The sequence below is a fragment of the Lepidochelys kempii genome, chromosome 3 (assembly GCF_965140285.1).
Source record: "Lepidochelys kempii isolate rLepKem1 chromosome 3, rLepKem1.hap1, whole genome shotgun sequence".
In the NCBI taxonomy this organism is placed as follows: Eukaryota; Metazoa; Chordata; order Testudines; family Cheloniidae; genus Lepidochelys; species Lepidochelys kempii.
In genome coordinates, this window is record NC_136382.1 from 17,614,135 (window position 1) to 17,629,726 (window position 15,592).

The 15,592-nt window shown below is 45.0% G+C and overlaps 1 protein-coding gene across 2 annotated transcripts in view; it reads right to left on the bottom strand.

The window, feature by feature from the left end:
• PTCHD4 (patched domain containing 4) overlaps nucleotides 1-15,592 on the bottom strand; it is a 115,821-nt gene that overhangs the window by 66,549 nt on the left and 33,680 nt on the right. For both annotated transcript variants that reach the window (XM_073335093.1, XM_073335091.1), the window contains exon 2: nucleotides 8,217-8,697. In XM_073335093.1, coding sequence (XP_073191194.1) covers nucleotides 8,217-8,697 — 481 coding nt within the window. The remainder of the gene's footprint in view (nucleotides 1-8,216; nucleotides 8,698-15,592) is intronic.

Here is a 15,592-nt window from a genome sequence, read left to right on the forward strand (position 1 = left end):
CCTCAGACCCACCTCACAGAGAGAAGTAACTGGATCTCTGAGCTGATTAAAAACAAGGGGCTGTGAGGAGAAGCAGAGCTGGTCTCCACTTGCTAAGAACTGAAGTAGGCTTCACGACTCTAGAATCCTCTTCTGTGGGAATGGGAAGGCCCAATGGACCCAGGCAGCAGTGTACCCTCCAGATACATATATAACAGTGGAGCCTCCAGGCCCTGCTCTCTCTCCTTGTGCAGGACCCCTGAGTATGACTGCCCCAGGACTGCCTACAGAGACAAGCTGCATGGTAGAATGTCACTGCCAGACTCCTCATATACTGCCCACATGCATCCAACTGAGTTGCTTTCAGTTAGTCCACATAGGCCATACAAATACATTCTGATGCCCTTTAATCCTGCTGAAGAGCACCTCACTCTGCAATAGGGTTGCCAGGTGTCCAGTTTTCGACCGGAACGCCTGGTCAAAAAGGGACCGTGGTGGCTCCCGTCAGCACTTCTGTTAAAAGTCCGGTCAATGGCGCAGCGGGGCTAAGGCGGGCTCCTTCCCTGCCATGGCTCTGAGCAGCGGCATATCCCCCCTCCAACTCCTACACCTAGGCGCAGCCAGGGGGCTCTTCATGCTGCCCCCACCCCAAGTGCCAGTTCAGCAGCTCCCATTGGCCAGGAACCATGGCCAAAGGGAGCTGTGGATGCAGCGCCTGCAGATGGGGCGGCACCTGAGGTCGAGGTGGCGTGCAGAGCTGCCTGACCGTGCCTCTGCATAGGAGCCGGAGCATGGACATGCTGCTGCTTCCAGGAGCTGCTTGAGGTAAGCGCCACCCAGAGCAAGGACCCCTGACCCCTTTCTGCGCTCCAACCCCCCAACCCAGCCCTGATCCCCCTCCCACCTCCAAACCCCTTGGACCCAGCCTGTAGCTCCTCTTGCACCCCAAACCCCTCATCCCTAGCCCCACCCCAGAGTCTGCACCCTGAGCTAGAGCCCCCCTCCCCTGCACCCCAGCCCCCTGCCTCAGCACTGATCCCCTCCAGCCCTCCAAACCCCTCAGCCCCAGCCTGGAGCCCCCTCCTTCAGCCCAACCCCCTCATTCATGGCTCTATCCCAGAGCCTATATCCCTAGATGGCACACTCACTCCTCCCGCACCCCAAACCCCTGCTCCAGCCTGCTCCTGTACCCCAAATCCCTCATCCTCAGCCCCACACCAGAGCCCACACCTCCAGCTGGAACCCTCACTCCCCCATGAACAGCAACTCCCTGTCCCAGCCCGGAGCCCCCCCTCTGCACCCTGAACCCCTCATTTCTGGCCCCACCCTGGAACCTGCACCCACAGCCCAGAACCCGTGCCCCCTCCCACACCCCAACCCCCTGCCTCAGTCTGGAGCCCCCTCCCGTACTCCAAACTCCTCAGCTCCACCCCCCAGCTCCACCCTCCTACACCCCAAGTCCCTCCTCTCCAGGCCCACCCCAGAGTCTGCACCTCCAGCTGGAGCCCTCAAAACGCCCCACACCCCAGCCACCTGCCCCAGCCCAGAGCCCCCTCCTGCACTCCGAACCCCATTGGGTTGAAAAAGTCCAAAGTGGACAGACATGCTGCTAGCCACGTCACTCCCTTGTGTGCCATTGGCTACAGAAACTGACGTGCCTTAACTACATCAGCCTGATGAACCGAATGCAGTTCAGTGTGGTCTTCAACACTGCCTAAGAACCAGTGATACTTTCTAGTACAGTGAGTGTAATTACACTTTCTACAAGCCATTACCCTCTGATCCCACTGAGGGTTACCAAAAGAAAATACACCATTTGCTCTAGAAAATCCCTGAAAAAGCACAAGAACAAATCTGCACAGACACACCCCTGGAACCCCAACCTGAGGTATTCTTGCTACCCAAGATCCATAAACCTGGAAATCATCTCAGGCATTGGCACCCTGACAGCAGGATTGTCTGGCTATGTAGACTCCCTTCTCAGGCCCTATGCTACCAGCACTCCCAGCTATCTTCGAGACACCACTGACTTCCTGAGGAAACTACAATCCACCCTGAAAACACCATCCTGGCCACTATGGATGTAGAAGCCCTCTACACCAACATTCCACACAAAGATGGACTACAAGCTGTCAGAAACAGTATCCCCGATAATGTCACTGCAAACCTGGTGGCTGAACTTTGTGACTTTGTCCTTACCCATAACTATTTCACATTTGGGGACAATGCATACCTTCAAATCAGTGGCACTGCTATGGGTACCCACATGGCCCCACAGTATGCCAACATTTTTATGGCTGACTTTGAACAACGCTTCCTCAGCTCTTGTCCCCTAATGTCCCTACTCTACTTGCACTACATTGATGACATCTTTATCATCTGGACCCATAGAAAAGAAGCCCTTGAGGAATTCCACCATGATTTCAAAAATTTCCATCCCACCATCAACCTCAGCCTGGACCAGTTCACACAAGAGATCCACTTCCTGGACACTATGGTGCTAATAAGCGATGGTCACATAAACACCACCCTATACCAGAAACCTACTGACCGCTATTCCTACCTACATGCCTCCAGCTTTCATCCAGACCACACCGCATGATCCATTGTCTACAGCCAAGCTCGACGATACAATCACATTTGCTCCAACCCCTCAGACAGAGACAAACACCTACGAGATCTCTATCAAGCTTTCTTACAACTACAATACCCACCTGCTGAAGTGAAGAAACAGATTGACAGAGCCAGAAGATTACCCAGAAGTTACCTACTACAGGACAGGCCCAACAAAGAAAATAACAGAACGCCACTAGCCATCACCTTCAGTCCCCAACTAAAACCTCTCCAGCGCATCATCAAGGATCTACAACCTATCCTGAAGGATGACCCATCACTCTCACAAATCTTGGGAGACAGGCCAGTCCTTGCTTACAGACAGCCCCCCAACCTGAAGCAAATACTCACCAGCAACCACACACCACACAACAAAAACATTAATCCAGGAACCTATCCTTGCAACAAAGCCCATTGCCAACTGTGTCCACATATCTATTCAGGGGACACCATCATAGGGTCTAATCACATCAGCCACACTATCAGAGGCTCGTTCACCTGCACATCTACCAGTGTGATATATGCCATCATGTGCCAGCAATGCCCCTCTGCCATGTACATTGGCCAAACTGGACAGTCTCTACGTAAAAGAATAAATGGACACAAATCAGATGTCAAGAATTATATCATTCAAAAATCAATTAGAGAACACTTCAATCTCTTTGGTCACTTGATTACAGACCTAAAAGTTGCAATGCTTCAACAAAAAAACTTCAAAAACAGACTCCAACAAGAGACTGCTGAATTGGAATTAATTTGCAAACTGGATACAATTAACTTAGGCTTGAATAGAGACTGGGAGTGGATGGGTCATTACATAGAGTAAAACTATTTCCCCATGTTTATTCCCCCCCGCCACTGTTCCTCAGACGTTCTTGTGAATTGCTGGAAATGACCCACCTTGCTTATCACTACAAAAGGTTTCCCCTCCCCGCCCACCCCCTTGCTGGTAATAGCTCACCTTAAGTGATCACTCTCGTTATAGTGTGTATGGTAACACCCATTGTTTCATGTTCTCTATGTATATAAATCTCCCCACTGTATTTTCCACTGAATGCATCCGATGAAGTGAGCTGTAGCTCATGAAAGCTTATGCTCAAATAAATTTGTTAGTCTCTAAGGTGCACAAGTACTCCTTTTCTTTTTGAGAATACAGACTAGCACGGCTGCTATTCTGAAACTGTTATTACATTGCAGTTATAGGTTTTGATACCTATAATTGCCAATAATCCATATAACACTATATGACTGAGAATAAGTACCCTGTAAAACAATACAGTTAATATATGTGAATTTCAAAAATACAGGGTGAAATCCGGAGCTGCCGCAAATTGGTATAGCTTCGTTAGAGCAATCTGGTCCATATGCATTAAGACCAACAAGAGGGAGGTAAAATGACTCAATCGTGTCCTTAACCATCTGGTTATGTTAATTTGTGATAATTAGACGTGGAAAAGAATACCTCTGGCATGCATATAACAATTCTGAAATTGTGTTGTGAGTTATGACCCTAAATCCTAAAAGGAAAATATGAAAAGCTAACTGAACATTTTTTAGGCACACCGATGTTTTGACTACCTAGCCCTAAATACCCATCTATTAGGGATTTTCTGGTGCAACGGTCCATAACAAAATCAGCCTCATGACAAGCTATACTCCAGATTTGTAGAAAATTGATAAAATGAGAGACAATCCAGAATCCTGACTATTGGGAAAGCTCTTCTGGTGCCTTCTCCCCAAGAGTTCAACATTCAGTCAAACTTCTGCTAGTCCCCTGCAGAACCAGTAATTGATTGTCCCAAAAGTCAAGTCATAATCACATCCAAGGCAGAGCTGTCCCAAATTCTGGATTCACAAAACTGTGTGTTTCTGGTGGTACAGCAGTTAACAAAACCCAGTGAACATCAACAACAACAAAAGAGCTCTCACCCTGGGGAGGTCTGTCCAATAAACCCAATATTTTAGCAGTGCCTTTTTGTTATAGGGGGAGCTGGTGGTGACTCCTCTATCTAGGTTGCCTACCACTTTCCGTTACAAGAGTCTTGCAATGCTTTTTGCAATGCTCACTAAACACAAACATTCTAAAGAGTCCTGTCTAGGCTGCCTCCGAAGAAGCAGCAGCAGATACTGCCCAGATGGCAGGAAGTGCTGGGGGGAAGAGTCAGGCTGTACAGGGCTTCTTCCATCAGACCTGTCATATGGCCCCAATGTCCCAATTTCCTCCCCTGATGGCTTGGGGAAGGAGCTGCCCACCTCCAGGGGGAGTGAAGAAGAGAGCCAGGCTGGGCCAGCCCTCCACTCCCATCACTTGGACACTACATGTGGCCTCAATGGCGCATTCCCCCCTCCAGGATAACAACCATTCCTGCTAACCATTAATGTTGGTAGTCCTGCAGCTCAAGTGATGGTCTGTTCTGCAGGTTCAGGGCTGAAACCTTGCAGATGGTGCAGTATATACATAATATAATTTCTTTGTACCTTTTTCCTTTAAAAACATCTTAGTAAATTGCATTTAAAAGATCTGTTCATAAAATATTATCTAACTGACACAGTGAAACCCTTAAACATTAAGAAATGTCATGCAACCTTTAATTCAGCCCCCTTGTGATTAATTACATGTTCACATGCCTTTATAAATATATATCAACATACAGGACCCTGGCCTCATTCAGTGCACAAGGTAGATGAGTGAGGGGTGCAAATGAAAGTTTTACAGGGAAGCATAAATCCAGCATTCCTGAATTCTCAAATCCTTGACTTTGCAACCTGAATAACATTATTTTCATGTAGCTGTTTGTCTGTATTATTCATTTGTATTATGTTAGCACCCAAAGGCTCCAATCTGGAGCAAAAGCCTATTATGCTGGGTGCTGTTCAAACAATACGATAGAGGACCGTTCCTCTCCCAAGGAATTTACAGTCTAAGTGCTTGACCCAAACCCACTGTAATCAATGGGAGTGTTTCCATACCAGTGGGCTTCAGATATGGCTCTTAATAGGTGAATGCAGAACACAACAGAAAAGGAGGAGGGCATGAGGAGGCAAAATTGATGGTAGGAGCTGCTAGTAGTGAGAACAGGAGCATCCTGAAGTGGCCAAAGCACAGGCAGGACTAATGCTCTGTACAGACATACAGCTCTGTGGAAGCACAATTTGGGACACTCTTCTACCTAAGAGACCATATAGGACCAGATCTAAATGGTTAGAGCTCAGGACTGTGAACTGCAATTGCTGGGTTCTGTTCAAAGCTCTGCTATTGGTTTATTATGTGCCCAATCCTGTGTGGTCCTGGGTACCTGATGACAAGTATTTTGTATCATCAACTGGCTCTGTTATTAATGGGAGTAGAAGGCACCTGACTGCAGGAGAAGGCCTCCATGTGTCCTTGGGTAAGTCACAATTCTTGTCTTTCAGTTTATCCCTCTGGAAAAAATAAAACTTACCTACTATAGCTCTCGGGGACATGTGAACATTCATCTAATCATGTCTACAAATCAGTTGGAAATTATTGGATGAAATATACATAAAAAGGTTATTTATTTAGTTCCTCCAAACCCAAAGCAAGTACAATGTAATCCTATGGAATATTTCCTTGCAATTTCATAAAGAGCCCTTTTCTGGTAGATGTGAGCTCCAGAAAACTGCAAATAAACATAAAATTACATTTAATCTCTGGCTAGCAAACTAACAGAGTTCTGTCCTCCACCCTAAATGGTAAACTAAGGCACCCCAATCCATTTTATAACACAGTTTCATTCCAGTGTCAGACTCTGTCCCCCTCTTGTGGCTGCATCATGTAAAGCAACGTATGAGCCCGCCTAAAGCTCAAGCAGTCTCTTGGTTTTAGATCCAGAGAGCTACCAGGCACCTCAAATTCCTGTACGTGCCTTGACGTGTGTTATGATTCCTTGGGCAGGCCCATTGCCAGGACCGAGCCTGGGAGCTCTACATCAAAAGCATGAATGCAGGACCGAAGAGCTCTGGAGCTATGGATGGGGAAATTGGCAGAATAGTAAAAAACTGCAGGGAGGTGCCTTTCAACCCCCCGGTGGATGCACACTGTGGATGTAGCTAACCCTAACCCTCTGTAATCTGCCTCTTGATTTTGAGTACAGACACGCAAACAGCATAAGATGATGTAGTCTGTCAGCAGTTCTTATCCTCTTCCCTCCCCTCTGGCTCTGCACTTGTTCCCCCCGCCAGCTCAGCCTCCCACCCTCACTCCACAGACAATCACAGACATGATTGTCTCTCTCATAACGCTGCCCCTTCTGTGTTGGTCCTCTCCTGGCTCCCCGCCCCCCTCCCAGTTCTACACTCTCTCCACCCAAAAGTCTACTCCAATTCCCCTGTCAAGCAGCCTTGACTCTGTCCCACCTCCCACACACATCCCTAAGTCACTCTCCTGATCCTGTCTCTTCTGCTCTCCCCCTCCGACAGGAATGCAATGGGGGAAGAACTTTGCCTATGCTGTAGGGCTACACTCACACTGCACAGCAGTTGGGTGACCAGGAAAAACCGCATGGCTTCCCCTCCTACTGGGTCCCTCTAGTCTGTGATGTGTCCACACATGGACTTTCACCCAGAGGAGCACTGGGTGCTCAGACAACATCAGAATGGGCACAGCTTAAGAAACTAACAGGAAGAGAATGGGACAGAGCATTCTGCCCACAGGCAAGATTTCCTTCAGATCCAAAAGGCAGAATGGAGCCTTTCAAGTTGGGCCGCTCTCCTTCCACTGAGACCTAGGATGAATGGGAACACAAATGTTCAAAGGTACTGTGCAGTGGGACTACAATGTTTCACCTTGTTGACTGCACAGAGAAATGAGGTGGCAGCATCTTTGTGGATACTGCTTTATCTCCCTCTTCAGCTTACTTCCCTCGCCTGGAATCTTGCAATCAAAGAGTTAAACGAATGCAATTGAGATACGCTTAAAATACTGCACTAAAACAAACAATTTCCTTCAAAAATGGGTCCAGACATTTGCTCTTTAGCTGAAACTTCTGCCTCATGGTGTGTCGCAAGCAAATCACTGCAGAGGGTCTCTAAATTTCACAAGCCAGGGGATTATGCTCTACAGACAGTGACAGGCCCTGTGCTTACAGCCAGGCAGACACGAGGGCTGTCATCGCCTCTCTCTCAATCCCACTCATGAACCAAACTATTCCTCCACCTCCCACACAAATGAAAGAGAAAGCCTCACCAAAGAGGATGCTACATATTATTTTCTCTGCCACTCCCTACAGTCGCTTCTTACTCTTCCCACTGGCCCTCCGTCAAACACACATCAACAAATATCCATTTTCTATGCTGAGCTGACAAGTTTTTAATAACAAGGTCCCCCTTTGTTTTGTAACAGGGATTGATACAACTGCTGCTCTCCTATTGGCTGAGGTTCCAACAATGTCATTCACTCTTTTTTTTTTTTGTCTCTTACTTTGTTTTGTTTGGGATTTTCATTTAATTTTTAATTGTTTTGGTAAGGGATGGGTCAGTTTAACAAGGTGAAAAGGACCTGGACTTTCACTGAAGGTGAATTCTGCACTTTATACCCTGGGATGTAATTTACAATCCTCTCATTAAATTGCATTAATCCCATTATTATGAAGATAAAGAATTACCCATAGCGAAGAAGGGGATTCCCAGCAGGGTAGAGTTATATTTTCCGTCAGTAATGAAAAATATCCCTGCCGCAGTGACGCTGGAGATGCAGATTGTCAGTACCCCCAGTAGTCCCAGGAAAGGTTTGCCGCGCAGGCAGTCCTTCATGGAGCTCGAGAGTGTAGCAGTCAGTAGCATGAGCATCAGGCTCACCAAGATCTTGCCCCTGGCCAGGAGGCTGGTCTTGTGGAAGTCCTTCCAGAGACTAAAGGATGCCAGCGAGTAGAGCTGCAGATCTTGGTGATCCAGCTGCAGCTTGCGCATCAGTTTACAGAATTCACTCTCCCATTTTTCACCAATGAGGCCCTGGGTGACAGAGCCATAGGTCTGGAGGTAGTAGGTGATCTGGATGGCTCTGGCTGTCTTCACTCTCTGGTCCTTGCTGTTTGGCACCTCCATGACCCCTCCAAGCTGGTGTCCAATAAAACTGCTCCTTCCATCCTGAAGAGAAAAGTGAAAGAGAAGTATGTGGTTATTAAGAGCTAAAGGGACATCTTTTTTTCTTGGTTTTATAAATATACACACTGAGGGCCAGAACAAAGCCCATTTAAGTCAATAGGAGGCTCTCCATTTGCTTCATTGGGCTTTGGGTCAGGCCCCTGCTCTCTGCAACGACTCTATGTTATTTAATTTTAGTAGACCCATTTGCTATTCCATGCAGCCATTAAGGGGCTGCCAGAATATTCATCAGAGACTCAGATATTTGAGGACTAAAATGTGACATGCAAGCTCCTCACTCACTGAAGCTGATGATAGCTTTTCCAGATTTAAAACAACCAGGGGCGGCTCTATCAATTTTGCCGCCCCAAGCAGTCGCCGCCAAATTGCCACGGCCGTTGAATTGCTGCCGAGGGAAATGGACAGCCGCCCCAATCTGAATGCCGCCCCAAGCACCTGCTTGGAAAGCTGGCCCCTGGAGACGGCCCTGAAAACAACCAACAACTAAATTTCCAGTCACTGGAGTATGACAAATTTGAACAGTTAAACTTCTGGGACCTTTGTGATGTCCTGCTACTGTGACATTGCTTTTAAAAAATAAATAGAAATGTTTACAGAAAATTAGGTCCTGATTCTGATCTTAGTTACCCAGATGTACATCTGGAGTGACTCCACTGAGCTTAGTACAATTACTCTAGGTTTACACTCATGTAATTGCGATCAGAATCTGTGAATTGATCTACATCGGTGTAACCCAAATCAGAATCTCGGCTTTAGTCCATAATGTTGGAGATTCTCCTTTTGTGTTTTGTAGGAATGGGCCTTATTCTGGTCTCTTATTCCAGTGTAAATCAGGTCAGTGGAGTCACAGTACTGTAAAACTGGTGTAAGTGTGATCAGAATTAGGTCCCATGTATTGAAAACTGATTTATTTCATCAAGCTTGCCAAGCTCAAATGCTTCAATTCTTAGCATCAAAGACTTTTGAAAGATCTCTAGTGGTGGGTAATTCCAAAGGTCCCTCTTCCTGCACAATGGGAAACTTCCATTGACTTCACTGGGGAATGGATACAGTCCTAAATGCAGACTCAGGATGCATCAGAAGGGTGGATTTAAAAAGGTCCCAGCATTAATAACCTAGTTAATCAAGAAGACGCTAAATTGCTGCTAGGTACCAAATAACACTTTTTAAAAAGTGCCGACACATTTATAAACTGAGTGAGAGATTTTTAATTTTGTTTCTATCATATCTAAAACAAATATAAAAATCTAAAGCCACTCAGATACAAGACAAGTTAGAATTATAGCAGTCAGAACTGCAAGCTATATAACTATTATCTGGATGCTTCAGAGCATGAACTGATCAATAGCTTAATTTAGGAATCTACTCCTTCCCACCCACCTATGCAGCAGCAAATGGCCAGGTACATTCTGAGGGATTTTCAGCTTCTAAAGCATCCAATAGAAGCCACTTCCAGAAGCAATTGGGCGACATAGAGGAGTCACTGAGTGAGATTCTGTGGCCTGTTCTATGCAGAAGGGCAGACTAGATTAGCATAATAGTTCTCTCTGTCCCTTATAAAAATCAATCACTGAAGAAAGAGAGCAGACTTTCTGAACCAAAGGTGTGTTCCAGGATGGCTGCTCCCACGTTCAATAAATATCAGGAACTCAGAGATAAGGCTGAAACTCAGCTTCTTTTGCCTGTGGTCTGCAGAGGACGTAGTCCTGCAGCAGAGAACCTCTTACAGGGCGTGGCCAGGTGGCAGGGACTCAAATTGCAATCACCAGCCAGCTTTTAAAATCACCCAAGGCCATCCTTACAAATGTCACATGAGCAGGGATGGCAGGACACGAAGGAGCAAGATAAGGCAGCTGTTTCAGTCTTGACTCTGAACATCGTTGTTCGTATCATTTCAGATCAAATGTTTAATGCTATTTTACTTTTACTTTTTTGAGGCAGATGATACTCAGTACTCACAAACAACCACATTGGGTAAAAAGAAAAGGAGTACTTGTGGCACCTTAGAGACTAACAAATTTATTTGAGCATAAGCTTTCGTGAGCTGTAGCTACAAATAAATTTGTTTGTCTCTAAGGTGCCACAAGTCCTCCTGTTCTTTTTGCGGTTACAGACTAACACGGCTGTTACTCTGAAACACATTGGGTAAGTTTCCAAAGTGATATTTAAGGAGTTAGCAAAGCAGATCCCATTAACATCAGATGGGCCAGAACACTTAAAATCTTTCTTGCACCACTTAAAAAAATTGGGACAAATGTCATACATGATCATATATATGCTGTGTTGATAGCCAAATGTTTTCTGTCACAGCAGGACACTCCAGCAGCACAGCCTAAAACAGCTACCAAAGACAGTGTATTGTAATTCAGATTCCATTGATTTACTATGCAGAATGCACTGCAAGGTTACTGGAAACTTTTGGATAGCCATCTTTCAGTGAAAGGTAGCATTTTGAAAGAAGAAACAGAACAGGCACAAATATATCATGCTGTACAGTATCTTCCATAAAATGGAAGATAATGGCTATTTGTTACATTAATGTACTATAGGATATCCCAGCCCTTATGTCATCAAAATATAGTGAGATCCTTCAGACAGAATCATAGAAATTAGAGATGGTGAACACCTTTAAAGGCATCTTGTCCACCTCCTCCTTGACAATGCAAGACTGTTTCATACAGAATCAAGTGTTTGACCCTGTCTACTTTTAAACAATGCAAACAATGAGGCTTCCATCATTGCCCTTGGGAAATGGTTCCATAATTTAATACACTTCATTATTATTATTTATTTGTATTCTGGTACTGCCTACATGCTCCAGGTGAGATCAGGGTTCCATCGAGCTAGGCACTGTTTGAACACATAGTAAGAGAGAGTCACTGCTTACAGTCTCAAGCAAAGGTGGGTGGAGGGGGAAGGCAATATTGTTATCCCCATTTTACAGATGGTGAACAGAGGCATAGAGTTTAAGCGACTCGCCCAAATTTATACAGGAAGTATAAGTATATGGCAAAGATAGGTCTTGAACCCAGGTCTCTTGAGTCTCACACCAATTCTTTAACCAAAAGACCATCCTTCCAAAAGCCATTGCTATTATATATTTCTGACATGCAACTACATTATGCTATTCCTAATTTCATACCAGCTGTTTCTAGTTTCAGACTATAATTCCCCCCACATAGATTATATTACATTTATCAGGACACAGTTAATTGCTATTTCTTGCTCATGTTTCTCATGAAAATAAAAATAATACTAAGTGGTTGTGTAGCACTTTCTACCCAGGGATCTCCAAGTGCTTTACAGAGGGACATAAGTATTATTAGCCCTGCTTTACTGACGGGGAAAGAGGCACAGAGGTTCAGCGTGTCTTTCCCAAGATCACTGGCAGGGCTGGAAATAGAACCCAGATCTCCTGACTCCCAGGCCAGGGCCCTGTCCACTTTCCTCTGATCTTTTGACCTTCTTTAGGCATTGTTTCCACTTTCTCCTCTGAAGCCCTTCTGAAGCTGAGGAGGGGGAACGCTGGAGGAGTGAGACAGGGGTGATGGACACATTCTCTGGCTTTGTCCCCCTCCACCTCCAAACCCATGGGACTTTAACCGGTAGGTTTATGCTGATCCTGTCTCAGAGGTGTCTGTGGGTCAGAACTCCCTGCTTGATCTTCGGGGGAAATCACTCATGCCCCTAAAGCAAGAATTCAAAGGAAACTCCACAAATACAATGAGAGAGATAATGGAGCATTTTGTAAGTAATTAAAATATAGGATGGGCTCAAGAATTATTTTAAATGATTTCACTGTTATCTTCTATGTAGGTCATGTTGTCTGTGTTGAAGTTTTGAAGAGAAACCAGTTCAGGGCATCTTTTATAAATTTATTAAAAAGACTAAGTAAGCAGTTCTAGAACAAGCAAAATAGGTCACTAGCTAATCTAACAGTTTTCCTAACCTAATTTACAATGGCACAATGCAACAGTCAAATTAAGGTTTAATTAAAATACAATCAATAAGTCAATGGTTCAATTTATCTGTCTCACCAATTACTACAATTAGTAACTAAATCAAATTGTAATGAACAAGTTAAGAAAACCAATTCTCTTAAGGTCTTACAGGAATGCTAAGGGGAAAAGCATTTCCCTTTGATTTAAGTTATTTAGCTACGAGTCTTGTTAAATGCAGATGCTATTCCTTGCCTTAGCTTTGGGGAATCACAGCTCTGAAAATGATTTCCTGGTAACTTCCTCCTCTAGCTGATTTGTCCCATTAAGCTCACCAGTCACAGAAATCACATGAAAGTTTTGTTTATCTAGCCCAGTGGTTCTCAACCAGGGGTACGTGAACCCCTTGAGGTATGCAGAGGTCTTCCAGGCGGTACATCAACTCATCTAGATATTTGCCTAGTTTTACAACAGACCACATAAAAACCACTAGTGAAGTCAGTAGAAACTATAATTTCATACGGACAATGACTTGTTTATACCGCTCTATATACTATCCACTGAAATGTAAGTACAATATTTATATTCCAGTTGATTTATTTTATAATTATATGGTAAAAATGAGAAAGTCAGCAATTTTTCAGTAATAGTGTGCTGTGACACTTCTGTATTTTTGTGTCTGATTTTTTAAGCAAGGAGTTTTTGAGTGAAGTGAAACTTGGGTTATGCAAAACAAATCAGACTCCTGAAAGGGGAACAGTAGCCTGGAAAGGCTGATCTACTGATCTAGCCTATTCCCTCTCCACAATTTAACACAGTGACTGCATCTTTCTGGCAGTCTGGCATAGACACAGAATGATTTCTAGAGTCCTACACTTTTAGCAGCTTTAGAATGACACTGCTTTAACACAGAGATCTCTTCCTGTTCACAGACTTAGGGGTTTTAGTGTCAACTCTGAGAAGCACTTAGTGTGACACAGAAAGACACACAACACACATGCACACACACTAGTGGACACTGGAGTGATCTGATCCTTACACTGCTCTACAAAGGGATTTTCACATCTTCTTCTCAAAGTTTTAAGTTTATCTGACTGGCCTTGGAAGTAGATTGATATTTACCATTATCTTTATTGATAAGATGTAGTTTGGAGCTGTTGCACATGTGGTGGGGAAAAGTTCAGCTTTTTCCTCTCTCTTTGTTATAGGCTCCAGGCTTGGCTTTGCCAGTCGTCAGAGTCTTTCATATCTCCTTCTCTGGATGGCCGGTCCAAGAAAGAGAGCAGAACACAACTTCAGGTTGATGCGAAAGAGTCTCCCCACCCGCTTCCCTTCCTTCTTGCACAGTTGGCATCTTTGGTAGGAATCAGTGACTCCTCTGCTCCACCCCAGGGGACCCTTGTCCAGTTAGGGGTTCCAGCATGTTGCCTACAGTTCAGTGTGGACCAATGACTTGGCATCTGGACCTTGAAGTCATATTGAAGATTCCAGGTTAGAATGTACATGTCTGAGAGCAGTTTACTGCGAAGGGCAACCAAAAACAGGATGCAAGAAGATACCATGTAATAAGGAGATGGTAGGCAAACTTCCGCTTAGGCCCAAGACATAAATGTCTTCATTGTTTAAATATAACTAATGACTGTTCGCATTCCACATTCACTCATTCCCACACGCCCTCGTAACAGTGAGTTAAGTACAAAACTGGGGAAGAAACTCAGAGGCAGGGGCAGAGTCTAGGGCCAGTAAGTGACCTTACCCTAACACCCATTTTACTATAAGCCAGAAAGCTGCTCTGGACATCTCCTAGTTTCTAAATGCAACTTTCAGATACTTTTGGCCAACTACAGTGACTCAGGCCTAAATCCAAATACGACCTATGTTCCCTACAACAATCTCATAGTGTTTCCTGTCTCCTTACCTGTGAGCAGCCTCTGTAATAGACAATATGGACCTTAATATACTTTTTAATCCTCTGTTCAGTAAAATGTACTGCACATCTATTTAAAAGACACCTGACCCTATAGAAAATACATATTAGAAATGCTTCAGAAATAACCTTGCAACTTTTTATCTTGTTAGTCAGTGTTTTTCTCAGCCATCTCCTGTGTTTCTTTAACTGAGTCAGTAGTTCTTCCTTTGAGGCAGATATTTTTACATACCTAGTGTACGTTTCTACATGTGCTGAGCTTTGGAGTTTGAGCCAGCAGAGAACAGCTATGGTGGGTTCCAGCATAAACCCAACACATAAAAGCGATGAGCAACACAAGGAGCCCAGAGACACTCAATCCTGCATTAATGGCATTTGCTGCTCCACAGACACCAAATGCTAAATTCACAAAGAAACATAGGTGTGGCATCAGCTACAACTAACTTTTAGGCACCTAGAAAAAATCCCTGGGATTCAAATAGCCCGGGGTAGATGCCTAAGCTTCCTGTACAATGAATGGGGAGAGACAAGCACCTCAGAATGGGATTCACAAAAGGGGATTCACAAAAGCCACGATGCTATCCAGCTCCCTGCCCAAGCTAGCCAATAGGAGATGCCAGCCAGAAGAGTGGATGCTAAGCCCCACTCTCTCAGAGAGTTTGGCACCTAAATCCAGGCTGCATGGAGGTGCCGCCTTCTTCTTGGGATTCTCAGCTGCAAACCCTCTCTTGGCACTAAGCACCTATGCCACTTTCACAATAAGCTAGGGGGTTGTTAAGGGAAGCTTCAGAAGCAGCTCCTTAATAACTTATCCCAGTGAGTAGGATATTCAGCTGGGATGTGGCACACCTCTGCTTCCAAGTCTCTCTTCCTCAGGCAACAGGGTTTGATCAGGGATCTGCCACCTCTCAGGTGATTGCTCTAACCACAGGAGCCCCTACTCCCATTGCCTGTGCTAGCCCTCAGGCTACGGAGTCATTCTCATTCTTGTGCTCTCTCCCTCTCTCTCCAG